The sequence below is a fragment of the Gopherus flavomarginatus genome, chromosome 1 (assembly GCF_025201925.1).
Source record: "Gopherus flavomarginatus isolate rGopFla2 chromosome 1, rGopFla2.mat.asm, whole genome shotgun sequence".
Taxonomy (NCBI): domain Eukaryota; kingdom Metazoa; phylum Chordata; order Testudines; family Testudinidae; genus Gopherus; species Gopherus flavomarginatus.
Window position 1 is genome coordinate 326796511 of NC_066617.1, and position 21557 is coordinate 326818067.

Consider the following 21557-nt stretch of genomic DNA (forward strand, 5'->3'; position numbering starts at 1 on the left):
ATCCAGAGCCCATATCTTCAGCCAGAGCCTGCACCCCCCCTCCTGCACTCCAACACCCTCCGTTCCAGCCCAGAGCCCCTTCCTACACCCAAACCCCCTCATCCCCAGTCCCATCCCATAGCCTGCACCCTCAGCCGGAGCCCTCAACCGCATCCTGATCTCCAAGTCCTACAGACAAGTTTAGAATCTCAGGGCTGATGAGCACTTTAGTGCTGCAACTGGAACAGACAGGGGCACCCTATGTTACATTCATGCTTTAGTTAATGAGCAACTTCTCATTCAAGAATATTGCAGATAGATATACAAGACATGAATATTCCCTGTTCCCAAATATCTTTAAATTCATTAGGAATAACAAAAAATTTCATCCAAGATTACTTTGATATTTTGAGATAGTAGAGCATTTTCAGAAAGTATAGGAGTGAGTGCCAGCCTACAAAAATAATTTCAGAAGTTTGTTCTATTGTACCCAACTACCTCATTTATGAGAAAAACCCCTGGAGTTACAGACAGAACATACATCTGGGTGAGCAGGTTAAATACAAGAAAGGCTGGTATTAGAGTGTTCCCTTTAATCTCTCTCACTTTAGGAACACAGTTTCCCACACCAGAAACAACTTTAACCTTTCCTAACATGACTAAAGTAAGCCTTTCCAGACTTAAATATCCTCTCTGCAAAACTGTACCATAGTACCAGCTATATTTACCAATCCACATGACGAGCTACAAAAGTGAACATATATTCTACCACGTAAAATGCAGCCCATGTTTCAATTCTGTATAGCTGTCAAATATGTTAATAGATATACATTTAATTTTTTATCAGAAAGTCACCAAAAGTTACAAGACAGATTATGCTACGCTGTGGAATAATGTAAACTTTCTTGGGTTTTGAAAACAGCTAAAATTTCATCTGAAACAAGTGTATTCTGATGGTACTATTAAAAGCTATTTACTAAATTTGAACTCTAGCTTTGGTTCTAGTAAAGAATTTTTAGGCAGCTCAAAAGACATGCATAATAAATTAGGCCTATTTCTTTCTGTCAACAAAATTGGAAGATTTCCTCAGAAAAAAATTGATATTTCTTCTCTCTTTCACAAAAACTCTGAAAAAATCTTGTGACTCTCCCAAATTCCAAAACATGATTATCTTTAATATGTCATCTTACATATTTTTTCCACCATTGCTGAGGTAAAGTCTACCAGTTCATTGTCCTTAGGATATATAGGATGCAATGTGAGCCATATTAGATTTCTGGCATGGCACCATGCTTTATTGTGGCAATACATATTGTATTTTGTGTAATCAAAAATGGAAATTATAGATAGGTACTTCTGAATGATTAGATTCCGAATGGCTAAAGTTAATACTTTGAAGTATTCCTAAGAGGAGCTATATGAAACCTTCCATAGAGTCCTGATCTGTTTTTTTGCTCTTTAAGTATTTCAAAACAGAAAGAATAAACCCTGCCTAAATTGTACTAGTTTGTTCCAGAATGTGTGATTACAATTCAATTAACTCTTCCAGCACAAAGTATTATGCTATGAAGTTAACATCCATATTTATGCTGCAAAGAAAAGCAAAATTTCTCCACTAAAACAAGGAGCACCCACCAATACCTAAAGTGATTGAACAGTGGTTAAACAATTACTGCATATTATATTAAAAGACTATAATTTTAACAAGAGAGCAGATATGAAGGTTCTGTATTTTCTCCCACTTTAATGTGGAGAGGAGATAATGATTTCATAGGAAACAATATACCAAGTTAAATATGGAAGGAAACCCAATCAAATAATGGCCTACAAAATCAAAATGAATTTCATACAATTTATGTCCACTACACAATTCTTTAAACCAGGGAGAGATTTGAGTACGTCTCTTCTATCCTGTTTCAGTTATTTTATGCCATAAAATGTTTGACAATTATTTATTAATTAATTTATTACTGAGTGATCCAAAACTATACCAAAGTAATTGCTTCAAAGAGTTTACTGAAAGAGTACTAACGGAAATAAAGTGTGCAGTAGTAGATTGGAAAAATGGTTGCCACCACTTAATGAAATAATGTCTAAGACTGCTTTATATGGTGAAGTTTAATATAGAATATCTGTAAACAGCAAAAGTTACATTGTACTGTATATCTTGTTGGTTTGGGTATAAATATAGTCCAGGGTCTGTGTTAAAAGTATGCTATGAACATCTGTTGAAAGTTTCTCAAAACCATTCTCATGGGGCCAATAAAGCAATGTACCACCCAGCTGTGGTTATTGGTATAGTTTCATCCATTTTTCGAAGTTAACAAGATATATTTCCATTTGCAGTAGTCAAATTAATACATCTAATGTTTAGAAAGTTATGTTTATTTAGCAAAACAAAAAAGAGAGGAGGGAAGGGAAACGAGAAAGGGATGATTATCATTATACAATTTTGCATACTGTATTATGCTTACTAGTCAAAATCTGAAATGCGCATGAAGTTCTGCCTTGCACTTAGGTTTCAGGAATTTGACAGCTTGAAGGAATAAACTGGTGGTCAGAGTATCCAGCCTGGAAACTAGACTCACAGAAACTCTCTCATATCAAGCCCCCTTACTGGAGTGGTAGTCTATTTTGCCAATGCACATGTTGAGTGAAACAGTTGGAGATAGAAAGGGTTTTTTTAAAATCAGAATCCTGTGGCACCTTATAGACTAACAGACATTTTGGAGCATGAGCTTTCATGGGTGAATGCCCACTTCGTCGGATGCATGTAGTGGAAATTTCCAGGGGCAGGTATATATATGCTAGCAAGCAAGCTAGAGATAACGAGGTCAGTTCAATCAGGGAGGATGAGGCCCTGTTCTAGCAGTTGAGGTGTGAAAACGAAGGGAGGAGAAACTGGTTGTGTAATTGGCAAGCCATTCACAGTCTTTGTTTAATCCTGAACTGATGGTGTCAAATTTGCAGATGAACTGAAGCTCCGCAGTTTCTCTTTGAAGTCTGGTCCTGAAGTTTTTTTGCTGCAGGATGGCCACCTTAAGGTCTGCTATAGTGTGGCCAGGGAGGTTGAAGTGTTCTCCTACAGGTTTTTGTATATTATCATTCCTAATATCTGATTTGTCTCCATTTATCCTTTTCCGTAGAGACTGTCCAGTTTGGCCGATGTACATAGCAGAGGGGCATTGCTGGCATATGATGGCGTATATTACATTGGTGGACGTGCAGGTGAATGAACCGGTGATGGTGTGGCTGATCTGGTTAGGTCTTGTGATGGTGTCGCTGGTGTAGATATGTGGGCAGAGCTGGCATCGAGGTTTGTTGCATGGAATGGTTCCTGAGTTAGAGTTACTATGGTGCAGTGTGCAGTTACTGGTAAGAATATGCTTCAGTTTGGCAGGTTGTCTGTGGGCGAGGACTGGCCTGCCACCCAAGGCCTGTGAAAGTGTGGGATCATTCTCCAGGATGGGTTGTAGATCTCACACAAAAGGACTTCACTAAAATAAGACAGGAGATTTACATTACTCACTTCACTTCTCTACAAAGGAAAAAGGACTGTAAGCTGTCTAAACTCCTACCTGCCACATGGGGCCATAACCGTGGTACCCCTAACCCATCCAGCAATATCGTCAATCCATCCAACTACACACTCAGCCCAGAAGAAAAGTCTTCCTATCTCGGGGACTCTCTTTCTGACCTGCCACCCCTACCAACATGATCCAGTTTTGCGGTGATCTGGAAGCCTACTTTCGCCGTCTCTGACTCAAAGAATACTTTCAGGACAACACTGAACAGCGCACTGATACACAGTTACCCTCCCATCAACAGCACAAGAAGAAGAACTCCACATGGACTTCTCCTGAGGGTCGAAATGACAATCTGGACCTATACATTGAATACTTCCGCCAACGTGCACAGGCAGAAATTGTGGAAAAACAACATCGCTTGCCTCATAACCTAAGTCGTGCAGAATGCAATGCCATCCACAGCCTCAGAAACCACCCTGACATTATCAAAGAGGCTGACAAAGGAGGTGCTGTTGTCATCATGAACAGGTCTGACTACCAAAAGGAGGCCGCCAGACAACTCTCCAATACCAAATTCTATAGGCCACTTCCCTCAGATCCCACTGAGGAATACTCTAAGAAACTGCACCATCTACTCAGGATACTCCCTTCACTAACACTAGAACAAATCAACATACCCTTAGAGCCCAGACCAGGGTTATTCTATCTACTACCCAAGATCCACAAACCCGGAAATCCTGGACGCCCCATATATTGTCTCGGGCATTGGCACTCTCACTTAAGGACTGTCTGGTTATGTGGACTCTCTACTCAGACCCTATGCCACCAGCACTCCCAGCTATCTCCGTGACACCACTGATTTCCTGTGCATTGGTGACCTTCCAGAAAACACCATCCTAGCCACCATGGATGTAGAGGCTCTCTACACAAACATCCCACACACAGATGGAATACAAGCTGTCAGGAAAAGTATCCCTGATGATGCCACAGCACAAATGGTTCCTGAGCTGTGTGTCTTTATCCTCACACACAACTATTTCTCAGGGATCTACAACTCATCCTGGACAATGAACCCACACTTTCACATGCCTAGGGTGGCAGGCCAGTCCTCGCTCACAGACAACCTGAAGCATATTCTCACCAGTAACTGCACACCGCACCACAGTAACTGTAGCTCAGGAACCAATCCATGCAACAAACCTCAATGCCAACTCTGCCCACGTATCTACACCAGTGACACCATCACAGGACCTAACCAGATCAGCCACACCATCACCGGTTCATTCATCTGCACATCCACCAATGCAATATACACCATCATATGCCAGTAATGCCCCTCTGCTATGTACATCGGCCAGACTGGACAGTCTCTACGGAAAAGGATAAATGGAGACAAATCAGATATTAGGAATGGCAATATACAAAAACCTGTAGGAGAACACTTCAACCTCCCTGGTCACACCATAGCAAACCTTAAGGTGGCCATCCTGCAGCAAAAAAAACTTCAGGACCAGACTTCAAAGAGAAACTGCGGAGCTTCAGTTCATCTGCAAATTTGACATCATCAGCTCAGGATTAAACAAAGACTATGACTGGCTTGCCAACTACAAAACCAGTTTCTCCTCTCTTGGTTTTCACACCTCAACTGCTAGAACAGGGCCTCATCCTCCCTGATTGAACTAACCTCGTTATCTCTAACTTGCTTGCATATATATACCTGCCCCTGGAAATTTCCACTACATGCATCCGACCAAGTGGGTATTCACCCACGAAAGCTCATGCTCCAAAACGTCTGTTAGTCTATAATGTGACACAAGATTCTTTGCTGCTTTTACAGATCCAGATTAACACGGCTATCCCTCTGATACTTTAAAATCAGATATCAGAGGGATAGCCGTGTTAGTCTGGATCTGTAAAAGCAGCAAAGAATCCTGTGGCAGCTTATAGACTAACAGAGGTTTTGGAGCATGAGCTTTCGTAGGTGAATACCTACTTCATCAGATGCATATGACGAAGTAGGTATTCACCTACGAAAGCTCATGCTCCAAAACCTCTGTTAGTCTATAAGGTGTCACAGGATTCTTTGCTGCTTTTAAAATCAGAGTTTCTTTTTATCCTGCTGGAACAGCAGACTTGTTTGTTGCAAGAGACTTGCAAATCTACTTTTGGTTCTGTGGGTGATTCCAGTAGGCAAGGAGTGTCAAATATCCAGCACATCTGATGGATTTATAAGGCTTGCATTGTGAATTCAGATTTTACATCATCTAAACTTTCATTTTTTTTTAAATGTTTCCAGCCTTCATGGTAGCAAAGAAAATCATCCCAATGTAAGCAATGCAACTAATGTAGTGCTGTCAATGTGAGTCTGCAGACTGACTGAACCTAGGACTCAGGGGTGTGAACTCCCCTGGCCACCACTAACGTAACTGAGGTGTTAATTAAAAAAAACAACAAAAGAAAAAGGACACTAATGTCAACAACTAGTGAAATGGAAAAGAGGGTAGAAATAAAGCTCACTGGGAAAAGCAGACACCAAGAGGTGCTGCAAAAAAGGAAATGTGGAAGTAAAAGAGGAGAGGAAAAAACAATGACGTACAGAAACCAGTTTAGCATATCTTCCCATTAACTGATACTGAATGCAACAATTAAGGCACTGAATAAGCAATAAGACAGATTGTGGAGCCCCTGCTCCTGTAAGCAGAAGCACTGGCTTCGTTACACCTATTTACTGGGTAAGCGCTCATCTATGTGATTAGGGGGTTGCACAATCTATTTTTAAAGGTTTCATAAGTGCAATATTCTACTCTTGATCTTTACACAAACCTGCCACTGACCATATTAAGAAAATAGTAAAGCAATTTCCATCTCCTCTATGGGAGAGTTTAAAGGTCTGAGCCCTGTGAGTGATTAACTGGTAGTAGGAGCACCAAGATATGAACTTTGAAGAAGCTGCTGTCAAGCTGTTTTTTTCATTCTCAGTGGGAGAAACCAATTTTGTCTGATAACGGAGAAAGCTGGAAGAGAGCTTCCAATTTTCATCTCTGCCTCATAGTAGCCTCATCTTCTCGCACATTATGTTCAAATGCATCGGTAAAGTCTTCTGGTGAGGTACGCTCTCTCTCACAGCTTATCTTGCTTCATTATCAGTCACATTTGAAATATGATCCATGTATGCTTTGCTAACCTATACTTCTTGGTGAGAGATTTCAGAATGTATTGACTAGCGTAACTATTTGCAAACTGATCAGTGGTCCATTGGAAGTCTGCAAGGAGCTGACTGGCCACATGCCACTAGCCCTCCCCCTTATTTTCAGCTGCTAAGCCTCTTCCCTAGTATTTACAAGTACAGTACCTACACAGGATTTGTGAACTGGAGGGGAAGTAGGAGCTATCCATCACCTGAGGAGGTGGGAGTTAATATTCACATGGGAAATCAAAAAGTGCCTGTTACTGTTAAACTTTCACTTCTTATATTGTTTTACATTTTCCAAGTTTCATGGTAAGTGAAGAAAAGGGAAGTGACAGGAGCGAGGAAAAGCCAGCATACTTAAAACATATTCACAAATTGCTGAATTGTTGACAGTAATCTAAAAATGACTATTAAAATATTTAAATTTGTAGCCAAAAATTTAACATTGACTTTTATACAAAGTACTTGATTAAAAAGCTGGAATTCTGCAAGTATTAACTTCTACACCCACAACTACCTAGTATTAAAAGACAGTAGAGCACAATATTCAACTTTGCATGCTAGGGCCATGAAAAGTATGCCTTTATGGGCTTGTTTAATCAGATCTAGTATTAGTAGTTGTATAAGTTTCAAAGAATTGCTACCCAAGTTATATAGTTCAAATTAAGAGATATTTTCTTCATACACATTCTTGTCACACAGTTACTTTTGCTTTTTAATAAAAGGACTAGTTTTATACTACAACAGTAAAAAAAAGAGCAGGGAATGAAATATTGATTTTATCTTCCTTTTGTATTACAATTCACTTGCCTCTAGGCTCACAGACAATTCATGGGATGAGTGTTTTAAAGCTCTATTGTTCGCATTTAAATATTTTAATTAAAACAAAGTGTTTTTTGACTTTGAGGATTCATATGGATAAACTGGGACCAAAAAAACACATTAGTTTTAATGTATTCTTCATTTGAGACCTGGTCCTAAAACTCTCTGAAGTATATGGAAGTTTGCTAGTCAATGGGTGTAAGATTCAGCCTTTAATTAGTACTTCATAATAAAGCAGATGCAGTTTAGCTACAGCACGTGAACATTTTTTTAAGTGGTGCAATTGTTTTAAAGCACCACAAAGATTTTCCACCAATTTTCTTCCTCTCGTCCACAAATTTACACTGGCACTCACCATAACCACAGCCTAAAGCTAAAGAAACCCATTAGTGATGTCTCCAGCAATTGAGACATTCACATTTTTTTTTCCCAGAGATCAATCAAAAACACTGTATAAATTGTTAAAAGCTTCACCGGTATTCTAAATCACGGTGTTAGTTAAGGACATTAAATTAAAGAATGTTATAAAAGTTTTTTTAAAATAATTTGAAAAAAGTTTTTGCTACAGCAGCTTTAAATACAGAAGAGATTGATTTGTTTTTATCTTAAGGAATCCGGCGGCACCTTAAAGACGAACAGAATTATTTGGGCATAAGCTTTCGTGGGTAAAGATAAGTGGGTTTTTAACCCACAAAATAAATAAATCTGTTCGTCTTTAAGGCACCACCGGACTCCTTGTTGTTTTTGTGGATACAGACTAACACGGCTACCCCGATACTTTTTATCTATTTCCACAATGCCCATTACCACAGTAGCTAAATGAGTGCAAGGTAATTATATCTGCATGCACTAGGTTCCTAGTGAACTTTACAGTCTTCTGCTCTTCTTCCTTTCCTGCTATGAGATAGTTTTGCTTGAGATTATATAAAATTTTATTCTCTCTTTTCTTCTCCCTCACCTGTACCCTTCTGGTATGGTTGGTACGCTCTCAAACTGTAGGGTGTTGCATCATACCTTACAGGTGGTCAAAAGAGATTACTCTGACCTCCTTTCAGAGCTCAGCCCACAGTCAAACCCCTTCAGCTGAGAACACTTTCTCCTGTTGTCCCACACTGAGATTTGTGTAGACATACCCAAGCTAGCTTTTATCTAGATCGATCAAACAGTAGTATAGCTGCTGCACCATGGATGGCAGCATGGGCTAGCTGCATGAGTTATGTACCCATGGTCCTAAACACGGCTGTACTCAGGGGGCAAGTCTGTACCAATGTCCCTGCAGCTACACTGCTATTGTTACTCGATCAAAGCCTAACTCGGGTACACCTACGCAAGCTGCAAATCACCTCTCCTAAGTGCAGTATAAACATACTCTTAATCTTGGGCTCTGTACATTTCATTCTCTCAGAGGTGCTCAGTTGTCTTGGTGGGTCAAGGATGGAGATGCAGTTTCAACAGAACAGGCCTCTGCGAGCACATCACCTTTGTGTTCCCCCTGCTAGCACCCAACATGGTTCTGTTGTCAATTCAAGGTCCTGGTCCATTATCTATTTGATGGCTTTGAAGACCACTGGTCTTGAATAGTCAACAAAACCAGATTGGAAAACAGTGAAGGAATTGGAACATGGGGTGAGGTATTTGCAGAGGCCTGGCTCATTGAAAGGCAGGCTCCTGTATTCTGCATGAGCTGAAAGCCTCTATATTGTTTACACCTTCAGCTCCAGAAAGAGGAAGACGCAGGAATTTAGACTGGAGGTGACAAATGCATCAATCACTGGTCAGATTCTTGTCTGAGCAACATTATTTTAAGCAAGCCAGAGGTGAAAAAGACAGTTACTCACCTTTGTAACTGTTGTTCTTCGAGATGTGTTGCTCATATTGATTCCAATTAGGTGTGCGTGCGCCGCATGCACATTCGTCAGAAGATTTTTACCCTAGCAACACTCGGTGGGTCGGCTGGGCACCCCCTGGAGTGGCGCCACTATGGCGCCGGATATATACCCCTGTGGACCCAACCGCCCCTCAGTTCTTTCTTGCCGGCTACTCCGACAGTAGGGAAGGAGGGCGGGTTTGGAATGGATATGAGCAACACATTTCGAAGAACAACAGTTACAAAGGTGAGTAACCATCTTTTCTTCTTCAAGTGCTTGCTCATATCAATTCCAATTAGGTGATTCCCAAGCCTTACCTAGGCGGTGGGGTCAGAGTGAGATGTTGCAGAATGCAAAACTGCTGAGCCAAAGACTGCATCATCTCTGGACTGTTGAACTAGAGCATAATGTGAAGCAAAGGTGTGGACTGAAGACCAGGGAGCTGCGCGACTTATCTCCTGGATAGGTACACGAGCCAGGAAGGCGGCAGATGAAGCCTGAGCCTGGTAGAATGCGCGGTGATGTGGCTTGGGGAAATATGAGCCAAATCATATCAAGTGCGGATGCACGCCGTCACCCAAGATGAGATCCTCTGAGAGGAAACAGGTAGGCCTTTCATTCGGTCTGCAACTGCGACAAAGAGTTGGGGCGTTTTACGAAAGGGTTTTGTCCGCTCAATATAAAATGTGAGCACTCTACAGACGTCCAGGGAGTGCAATTGTTGCTCCCGTCGTCTTGAGTGTGGCTTCGGGAAGAAGACCAAGAGAAAGATGTCCTGGTTAACATGAAAGGCCAAAATCACCTTAGGGAGGAATGCTGGGTGTGGTCGCAACAGCACCTTGTCCCTGTGGAACACAGTGTACGGCGGATGCACCGTAAGAGCCCTAAGCTTGGAGACTCGTCTGGCTGATGTAATGGCTACAAGGAAAGCTGTCTTCCAAGACAGGTAGAGTAGTGAGCAGGTTGCTAACGGCTCGAATGGAGAAGAAGTAAGTCTGGTTAAAACCAGTTTGAGGTCCCAGGTAGGGGCTGGGCGGCGTACTTGGGGGGGTATAAGCACTCCAAGCCCTTGAAGAATCTCTAAACAATACGGTGTGAGAACACGGAATGGCCACCTTCCCCTGAGTGGAAGGTAGAGATGGCTGCCAAGTGTACCCTCAGTGACGATACTGCTAGGCCCTGCTGTTTGAGAGACCAGAGGTAGTCCAAAATAGAGGGAATCAAGACCTCCGTGGGAATAAGATTATGCGTTTCGCACCAGCAGGAGAAACGCTTCCACTTGACCAGATACGTTGACCGGGTGGAACGTTTCCTGCTACCCAGGAGAACTTGTCGTACTGATGCACAGCAACATAACTCTGACTGCTTTAGCCATGCAGCAGACACGCCATGAGATGAAGGGCCTGCAGGTCTGGGTGGCGAAGTCTGCCGTAGTCCTGAGTTATGAGGTCTGGCTGGAGTGGCAAGGTAATTGGTTGGTTATCAACAAGTCGAACAATGTGGTGTACCAGTGCTGCCTGGGCCACGTTGGAGTGATCATGATTAGGCACACTGTCCCTGAGGAGTTTTAGCAGGACCTTGTGAACCAGCAGGAACGGTGGGAAGGCATAGAGCAGCTGGCTCTTCCACGGCATCATGAAAGCGTCCGAGATCGATCCCGGGGAGAGACCTTGGAAGGAGCAGAACATCTGGCATTTCCTGTTCGCGCGGGAAGCGACCAGGTCTATGTGGGGAAATCCCCACTTCTGGAAAACAGAATGAATAATGTCCGGGCGGATCGATCATTCGTGAGACAGAAAGGACCTGCTGAGTCGATCCGCCAGAGTGTTCCGAACCCCTGGGAGAAAGGACGCTACCAGGTCTATCGAGTGGGCTATGCAAAAGTCCCAAAGTTGGATGGCCTTCTGACTAAGGGGGGAGGATCGTGTCCCTCCCTGCTTGTTTATGTAGTACATGGCTGTTGTGTTGTCTGTAAACACTGAGACACAACAGCCTTGTAAATGTTGCTGGAATGCCTGGCACGCCAGGCAGACTGCTCTCAGTTCTCGGACATTTACGTGTAATGCCAGCTCCTGAGATGACCAGAGGCCTTGAGTACGAAGGTGTCCGAGGTGAGCACCCCAGCCGAGAGATGACGCGTCCGTCATCAGGGACATTGAGGGTTGGGACGGATGGAACGGCAGCCCTGTACACACCGGGGAGGGAGTTAGCCACCAGTCTCGGGAGCCTAGAGTGCTCTGGGGAATGGTGACTACCATGTCTATTGGGTCCCTGCCCGGGCGGTATACAGATTTGAGCCAAGCTTGGAGAGGACGGAGGCGGAGTCTGGCGTATTTGGTTTATGAACGTGCAGGCAGCCATGTGACCCAGGAGACTGAGAAAAGTGCGAGCTGAGGTCGTCGGGAAATTCGGATGATTGTTGCCATCGCCTGAAACCATGGCTGTGGTAAGCAGGCCCTGGCTAGACTGGAGTCCAGGATAGCTCCTACAAAGTCTAATCTCTGCGTGGGAACCAGAGTGGATTTTTCTATATTGATCATCAGGCCTAGACGCGTGAATAGGTCCTTGACGATGTCCATATGCTGGGTGTCTTGTGTCTCAGAGGCCCCTCAGATGAGCCAATCGTCCAGATATGGAAAAATGTGTATCTGATGTCAGCGGAGATAGATGGCAACTACGGCCATACACTTTGTAAATACCCTTGGGGCTGCAGAAAGGTCAAACAGCAGGACCGTAAACTGGAAGTGCTGACGGTTGGCTACGAAGCGGAGGTACCTCCTGTGCAGAGGAAAAATGGCGATGTGAAAGTACGCGTCCTTCCTATCGAGGGCGGCATACCAGTCTCCAGGATCCATGGACGGGATAATGGTCCCCAGGGATACCATGTGGAACTTCAACTTTATCATAAACTGGTTGGGTCCTCTCAGGTCTAGGATAGGTCTGAGACCTCCCTTCGACTTGGGGATTAGGAAATAATGGGAGTAAAACCCCTTGCCCCTTTTGCCCTTTGGTACCTCCTCTATAGCTTCCATGGCGAGCAGCGTCCGCACCTCTTGCAAGAGGAATTGCTCATGAGAGGGGTCCCTGAAGAGGGACGGGGTTGGAGTGTGGGAGGGTGGGGCTGAAGTAAATTGGAGGTGGCACCCATACTCCACCGTGCGTGGGACCCAGCGATCTGAAGTTAACTGGGACCACGCCGGGAGGAAGTAGGAGAGACGGTTGGAGAAGGGAGGAGAAGGATCCTGGCCTGTAACTGGTACGCCCCCCTCGGGTGCACCTTCAAAAGTTCATCTTTGGTCCCGCTGGTGGTTTCGAGAGACCTTGATTTTGGCCCCCTTGGGGTCCTGACTGTCGTCTACGACCACCTCGGCTGTGCCGCCTACCAAAGTCCTGTCTTTGTCTAGGCGCAGACTACGGATGGTGAGGCTGAGGACGGAAAGGCCTGCGTTGGGTCACCGGCGTATGCATGCCGAGAGAGCGCATTATGACCCTGTTGTCCTTCAGGTTTTGCAGCCTGGGGTCAGTCTTTTCCGAGAAGAGACCTTTACTATCAAATGGCAAGTCCTGAATGGTATACTGCAGCTCCGGTGGGAGGCTTGAAACCTGAAGCCATGAGATGCGCCTCATGGCAACACCCGAGGCCAGAGTCCTGGCTGCTGAGTCGGATGCATCCAACGAGGCCTGGAGGGAAGTTCTGGCCACCTTTTTCCCTTCCTCCAAGAGGGCAGTGAACTCTTGGCGGGAGTCTTGAGGGAGTAGCTCCATAAACTTACCCACCGCCGCCCAGGTGTTATAATTATAGCGGCTAAGCAGGGCTTGTTGATTTGTCACCCGGAGTTATAGGGCACCTGCCGAGTACACTTTGCGGCCGAGTAAGTCCATTCGCCTAGCCTCCTTCGATTTCGGGGCTGGCGCCTGCTGGCCATGGCGTTCCCTCTCATTAACAGACTGGACAACTAGTGAGCAGGGAGGACAACTAGTGAGCAGGGAGGAGGATGGACATACAAGTACTAATACCCTTTAGAGGGCACCATGTATTTACGCTCGACTCCCCTGGCCGCAGGAGGGATAGAGGCTGGAGACTGCCATATAGTATCGGCATTGGCCTGGATGGTAGGGCCATTCTGGTGGGGGCATCCACAGACAGAATGTCCACTACCGGGTCCTCTACCTCCAGAACCTCCTCCACCTGGAGGTTCATATTGAGTGCTACCCTCCTCAGGAGGTCCTGATGGGCTCTCAGGTCGATTGGAGGAGGGCCCAACGAGGATGTTCCTGCCACCACTTCATTTGGAGAAGAGGAAGAGGAGATGCCGGGGATGAGCGGGTCCTGTGTGGCCTCTTGCTCCTGGGCGACCTCCTGCTCCAGTGGAACCTGGGAGTCCGGTGGGTGAACTGGGGCTTCCTCCATAGCAGTCGGAGGGGGATGGCTAACTGTTGCCTCTGGCACTCGGTGCTCTGATGGAACAGAGCAGGACAGAACTACTGGTACGCCTTGGGCCTGGTGGTAAGCCCAAGGTGTCCAGAATGACCACTGATGGGGGCCTTGGTCCTGGGCCTGGGTCTCTTGGAAGACTCTGGTGGGCACATCGGAATCGCGGTCCTGTGCATAAGAGCTGTCTGTGTGGGTGTCATAAACAGATAGCTAAGGGTTAATGTCTCTTTCACCTGAAGCACCTGACCAGAGGACCAATCAGGAAACTGGATTTTTTCAACTTTGGGTGGAGGGAATTGTGTGTCTGAGTCTTTTGTCTATCTGCCTGCTTTCTCTGAGCTTTGGAGAAGTAGTTTCTACTTTCTAGTCTTCTGTTTCTAAGTGTAAGGACAAAGAAATCAGATAGTAAGTTATATGGTTTCTTTTCTTTGGTATTTGCATGAATATAAGTGCTGGAGTGCTTTGATTTGTATTCTTTTGAATAAGGCTGTTTATTCAATATTCTTTTAAGCAATCGACCCTGTATTGTATCATCTTAATACAGAGAGACCATTTGTATGTATTTTTCTTTCTTTTTATATAAAGCTTTCTTTTAAGACCTGTTGGAGTTCTTCTTTACTTCAGGGAAATTAAGTCTGTACTCACCAGGGAATTGGTGGGAGGAAGAAATCAGGGGGGGGAGATCTGTGTGTGTTGGATTTGCTAGCCTGATTTTGCATTCCCCCTGGGGGAATAGGAAAGTACTTTTTGTTTCCAGGATTGGGAACAGAGAGGGAGATTCACTCTGTTTGGATTCACAGAGCTTGTGTCTGTGTATCTCTCCAGGAGCACCTGGAGGGGGGAAGGGAAAAAGGATTATTTCCCTTTGTTGTGAGACTCAAGGGATTTGGGTCTTGGGGTCCCCAGGGAAGGTTTTTCAGGGGGACCAGAGTGCCCCAAAACACTCTAATTTTTTGGGTGGTGGCAGCAAGTACCAGGTCCAAGCTGGTAACTAAGCTTGGAGGTTTTCATGCTAACCCCCATATTTTGGACGCTAAGGTCCAAATCTGGGACTAAGGTTATAACAGTGGGATGACACTGATGTGTGTCTGGATGGCCATGGAGGGGCTGAAAAGCCCTGGGCAGAGTCTCTGTCTCTAGTGAACCTTGCTCTACTCGGCATCGGGGACCGGTACTGGGAGGCATACTGGTACCGGGAACGAGATCGGGACCTGCGACCAGAACGTGCCGGGAGGTTGACTGAGATCTCGAGGCTCAACGTCGGGAGCGGCTATGGGAGTCACGATGCCTGGAGCGGTGCTGAGAGTAGCGGGCCGGCGAATGGGATACTGAACGGTGCCGCGAGTGCGACCAGTACCGAGGAGGAGAACAGTGCCGGGACTGCGAGCAGCGTCGGGAGTGGGAGCACTGACGAGACCTAGAATGTCTGCGGGACCGTGATTGTGAATGGTGCCGCTCTGCTGTGCCGACAGAGGATGGTCTTATCAAGGCAGGCTTGCCGATAGACTGTATTACCTGCACCGGTGGTGCCGGGGGTTGAGGCAGCGTCGACTCTGTCATGGCAATCAGATCCCTCGCCATTGAGAATGTCTCCAGCTTGGATGGAATAGTAAGCTCAACCACGGCTCGTGCCAGGGAGCTGACAGACACCGGACTCGACGGCCGTTGTGGGACCAGAATCGACGGTGCTGACGTCGTCAGTGCCGGGTGATCTGACTTAGACGAGCTCTCTGGCTGCAGTGCAGGTGGCATGGAAGCAGCAAGAGTCTTAGGCTCTCTCGACCTCGGGGAGAGGGAGTGGTGCCAAGTTGACTTCGGTGCCGGCGACGGTCGGTGCCGAGAGGCCTTGGCAGTACTGGTGCGGTCCGGTGCTGAGGAGGCGCTTCTGCCCGCCGATTGTCCAGCACTCGGTGCCGAAGGCGGAGGGGTAAGAGCCGCCTCCATGAGGAGCTGTTTTAGCCGAAAGTCCCGCTCCTTTTTTGTTCTCAGCTTAAAGGCCTTGCACATGCGACATTTATCTGCCAGGTGAGATCCCCCGAGGCACTTAAGACAAGAGTCGTGTGGATCTTGTCGGCATTGGCTTGTGACAGGCCGAGCACGGTTTGAAACCCGGTGAACTGGGCATGGGCCCCGGCACTAGGTGCGGGGAATGGGCTAATCCCCGAGCCCCTCTTAACTATAAACACTAACTATGAACAATAAGAATTAACTATAACTATATAATTTTGAACTATATACACAAAAATAACTAGAGAATTATGAGTAGCTAGGGAGATGGAGGTCAGTAAAACTGCACTCCACTGTTCCAACGACCGACACGGGTGGTAAAAAGGAAACGAGGGGCGGTTGGGTCAGCAGGGGTATATATCCGGAGCCATAGCGATGCCACTCCAGGGGGCGCCCAGCCGACCCACCGAGTGTTGCTAGGGTAAAAATCTTCCAATGAACGTGCACGCAGCGCGCGCACACCTCACTGGAATCGATATGAGCTAGCACTTCGAAGAAGAACAAGGAGATTTTCACCATTGATGCTATGTGGTTCATGTAGGCTTAGTGAAGAGTCAAAACAGGACTATGAGGTGTTGCACCACTTTGATAAGTTGAAAAAAGCCTTCAATGAAGGGGAGGATAACACCCTTGCTAATTCTTCAAAGCACTTCCTCTTTCTGACCAGCATCCCTTTGGTCTTGTCCAGAATGAGTCTGAACCAGCTGTTCTTCATCCAGCTACTGATCTCAGACATATTTGTGATGGCATTGGTTGCCTCTAGAAATGAGCTGTACAGCTGGGTGTCACAGACATACTGGAGGCAGTGGGGTCTGTGGCATATTACCAACTCTAAGTAGTCTCATGTAGACACTGAAAAGGAGGCCGGTCCAGGATATTTTCTTGTGAAACTCTAGAGGGGAGAGTTTAAGAAGAACAGCAGCTGCTCATCATCATTTTCTAGGTCCCATTGCAGAGCAGTAACTGGAACCATTGTAGTTCAGCAGTTTTCTCCAACTATAGCATGTAAGCAGGTCAACAGCATTTTGTGGCACTACATTTCAGCACCTGTGTTGAAAGTTGTAGAGATCAAGTAGTCTAGGTGCTAAGATGTAACCTGCATCCATTGTCATGAGTAGGTAACCTTAAAGCTCTATTAGTCTGGTCTCCATGGTGCACCCAGTACAGAAGTTGTGAAGCAGCCACGAGTTGAAAAATGTGCCCTGTTTGATTTTGGCTGTCACTACATTCTCAATGGTTTTGCTTAAAAATCAGTTGCAGAGGTTTTCTTCATCCAGTGTTGATTAAGACTGGGTAAACAAATGCAGATTTGAAGGGACATTTATACTATTTTGGGAATAAATTCTGACAAATGCCATATCTCAGATATGTTTTTCATTTACACTTCTTAACGCAAGGGAAATCTCAGAATCAAAAATTAAACAGGAGAAAGATCTATTTGGTCTTCTTTTTCCATCCTCAAGGGATGAGCAAATGCAGGACTGTTCCCTATAGAATGCTTTATCAGCTTTATTGTTCAGTGATTCAAATAATGGAGATTGCTCTATTTCTCTTGGGATACTATTTCAAAGTTTAACAGCAATCACTGCTAGTACATTTCCTCATCCCACCTGGAACACTCTTGCTTAATGTCTCTCAATACTCCTAATACCACCTCTCTGAATGATCTCAATGAATTATTACTTTTCAACATTTAAATCCTTCACATGCCTTTTGAAAAGTATTCTATTCCCCCAGACAACACATATACCACTTAGTTGCTTTTCAGTTAAGCTGTATATTTTTTAAAAAAATCCCTGACTAAAAAAGCCAGCCCATACACATTTAACTTTTGTTGCTTTTTTCCCTGAGTTCCCTCCAATTTGTCAGCATATTTCTTAGACTGAAGTGTCAAGGAACAGTTTGCAACATTTCAAATGAAGTTCCAACAGGACATAAAGAGACCACTTAGCACCTTAGTTTGTAACTTGTTTCTAAGTGTGCTACTCAGAAATCACTGCTTATTTTTATCAATTTCACAACAGAGTTCATTTTCTCTAACTTGGTGTCCAGTATGACTTAGGACAAAGATTTTCAAAAAATAGGAACCTAAAGTCAAGCTTCTATACTCTTCTTCAGGCTCTTACAAAAAAGTGACCAAATTTTCAGAGGTGAGAAGCAGAGAATGGACAATAGGAGCTGTTGACAGATAAGCACTTCTGATGCATCATGCCACTTAGAAATCTCAATAAGGAGGCTAAGTCTAATGTTGTATTTATATTTGAAAACTGTGGCCAGATCTTTTTCAGTACTAGTATCTGCTAAGTATCTATTATGGAATCGCTTTCCCAGATTTAGGCATAATCTGATTTCATGCTCTATCCACATTTCTAATTTCTCTGCCTTCAATACTATTGCTTCTCCCTTCAAATATTACTAAAAGATGTTAAAGAAGGACCATGAAGGATCCTGTGGCAACCCACTGGACAGTTCCCAAAGCAGATAATCATTTATTATATTTTGCTCAGTCTTCTCAGTAGTTTTCAATCCAGATGACAATGTTCATATGCATACCAAAAAGAGAGTTTTCCAGTCAGATTGCGTGGCACTTTATACCTTACTAAAGTTCACATATAATTACTGTATTATGTCATCCATCACCTATGTTAATTTGATCAACAAAAATATCAAAATTTTTCTCAACATGATTTGTTCTTTGCAAAGCTATGCTATTTAGTGCTTATTTTTCCATTATCGTCAGAACAGTTACAGACAGTTCTTCCATTATTTTACTACGGACTGAAGTTAGTCTTGCCAGATAGCAACTACCAAGACTGAGCATTACATACAACAGTTGCTCTTTTTGATTCCTCTAGTACCTCTCTAGTTCTCTATGACTTGTCAAAAGCAATTGTCAGGGGTTCAAGTATGTACATTAGCAAATACCCTTACAGCCCTGTCATGTATGTTATCCAGACTTGCTAATTTGTACATATTCAAAATGTCCAAGTCTTCCCATATGCGCTTTTTATCAAGAATTAGAAACTAGTAAGATCTCTTTGCTTTATCCAACTTTGGAAAACTAACGTGCGAATTGCTTGAAATTTTCTGACTTTTTATTTCTAGAACACCTTTGAATTCCAGGATTTGCATGGAACACATTTTTATAGGAGTTTTTAATACTGAAAATAATTGGAAACAGACCCCAAAATATGGGTTGCAAACTGAGATTATGCAATAGGACAAATAGCAGCAGCAGAATTAATTTTTAAAAAGGCAAGTGATTTTAAGTCTCTCTTTCTTTGGTGTTATAAAATAAGAATTTTCTTAAATCTTTAGCTTAAATCTAGGGGGTTGTCTACACTTACCAAATGATCGATGCTGCGGTGATCAATGCATTGGCAGTCTATTTAGCGGGTAGTGAAGACCTGCTAAATCGACCACCAATCACTCTCCTCTCGACTCCTGCACTCCACCTGATCGAGAAGACTAAGGCTCTCCCGTCGATGTCACATAGTGTGGACCCCGCAGTAAGCAGATATAAGCTACATTGATTTAAGTTACATTAGTCATGTAACTCAAATTACATAGCTTAGATCGACTTTTCCCTTTAGTGTAGACAAGGCCTAAGAGTCAATGTATTATTACATCCTCAATACCTACCCTAGAAATAAATAAAAAGCATTTATTGTATACAGTACACACTTGCTATAACAAGAGACCCACTGTGGGGGGAAGGAGAGGCAATAGCTCCTCCAGCCTGTCGCAGCAGTGGGGCTCATGGTGGGATCCAGGACTGGGTTCATTGTATCTAAAGGTTTGTTATTATGAAGGGCATTATAGCGAAGGTGTGCAGTAGCAGTAGTAGTAAATTAATTGGAAAATTATTTCAAAATATTGTACTATTATTGGTACTACGGATTTTAAATTAAGAGCTAAACCAGGAATATACTAAGCTTATATACACTGAAAACTTTACTCCTAGTTTTAAATGGGTTAAATTTGAAGTGTAGATTAATAATAAATAGCTGTACTGCAAATCGTTACTCCCAACTTACCTGGAGCTAGTCCAGCAGTAGCAGGACTTCCCATGGAGGGGTGAGAGAACAAGGCTTGAGAGAAGGCAGACATACTTGACTGAGACACATTATTCAGCCTGGAAGTTGATCCTCCTTTTGGAATAAACTCACTTGCAGTAGGATTTGGTGTCTGTTTAAAAATCAAATGCAGTAAGTTAATGTTTATTTCAAGTGTGAAGATATAGACAATACCTATTAAGCTCAAAAAACTTTCTAGCCAAGTATATAAGAGGGTATCAGACATTTTAAAGATTTGCATACAGCTTGTCTGAATAGAGATATATATATATAGAAAACAACTTTAAAATCTGTTTGTGCAGTGTAATCTTCTACCTTACATCTTAAGTAGCATTATTGTGCTAGCCTTATGAACATCTGAGTTATAAATTTATATAACACCTTTTCAAAAGATTTGTCAAAAATCTCTTCTAGTTTAGTATTATGGACCTTTCGAGAACTGAGACTTCGTAACACCGCTGCACAGACTGGCACTATTCTGAAGTGTTTTAGGGAACTTGACTGCTGAAAGTACCTCAGAACTGAGAAACAGTTTCAAATTTAAGTTGTAAAAACCACTTCTACTAAAGAAAGGTCATTTCTGTCTCTGTTTCAAACAAGTTAGTATGTTCCTTTTTTGGGGAGGTACAGCTTCCTTCTGTTTTAGGCCATTTCTACACAACCACTTATGTTGGCAAAACTTATATTGCTCAGAGGTGTGAAAAAACACACTGAGCGGCATAAGTTTTGCTGATGTAAGTGGTAGTGTGCACAGCGCTATATCAGTGGGAGAGCTTTTCCCACCAACATAGCTACTGCCTCTCATTGGGGTTGGTTTAATTATGTTGACAGAAAAGCTCTCTCCCATCGGTACAGAGCAGCTAAACAAGAGATCTTACAATAGCAGCTGTAAGGTCTCCAGCGCAGACATAGCACCTTTAACAAACTGCTAGGTGGTACACCATAGACCATTGGCTCTCAGATTTTTTTTTTTTTTTACTGGTAACCCCTTTCACACAGCAAACCTCTGAGTGCGACCCCCTTTATAAATTAAAAACATTTTTTTATATGTTTAACACCATTAAAAATGCTGGAGGCAAAGTGGGGTTTGGGATGGAGGCTGACAGCTTGCAACCCCCCGTGTAATAACCTTATGACCCCCTGAGGGGTCCTGACCCCCAGTTTGAGAACCCCTGCCATAGACAATATGATTAGACAGGTAACAGATGAACACCTTAAAATGAGTAAGGCATGTGAACACTTACTCTGTAAAACAATTAAAATTACTGGTTTTGAACTTGCATTTTAAAAAAGTATGTTTTTCATAGGAGAAAAAATATAAACTGGTTCTAGGTGGGCATAAAGTACATTAGAGGATATCCATCTAAAATAAACTTAAATGGACAGAAAACATGTGAAGTTAAGAGTAGGAAATAAAAATAAAAATGAACAAAATTCTACAAGTGGAGGTGTATAACCTGAAGATCATTAAGTGTTAGTTGGCAAATCAAAGGGAACTGCTGCAATTGCCTGAATAAAAGAGGTAAAAAGAGTGAAAAATCAGAAAGAATGCATTAGCAGTGGGACTTTGAATGGACGGCAGGCTGTCGACAAAACAATGGTTGACAAAAAAACAAAGCAAAAAATCCACACCCTCACAGCAATTAAACCAGG

The 21557-nt window shown here is 43.7% G+C and overlaps 1 protein-coding gene across 6 annotated transcripts in view; it reads right to left on the minus strand.

Moving 5' to 3' along the window:
• PAN3 (poly(A) specific ribonuclease subunit PAN3) overlaps nt 1-21557 on the minus strand; it is a 123942-nt gene that overhangs the window by 36174 nt on the left and 66211 nt on the right. For all 6 annotated transcript variants that reach the window (XM_050937180.1, XM_050937181.1, XM_050937182.1 and 3 more), the window contains one exon: nt 19866-20016. In XM_050937180.1, the coding sequence (XP_050793137.1) occupies nt 19866-20016 (151 nt within the window). The remainder of the gene's footprint in view (nt 1-19865; nt 20017-21557) is intronic.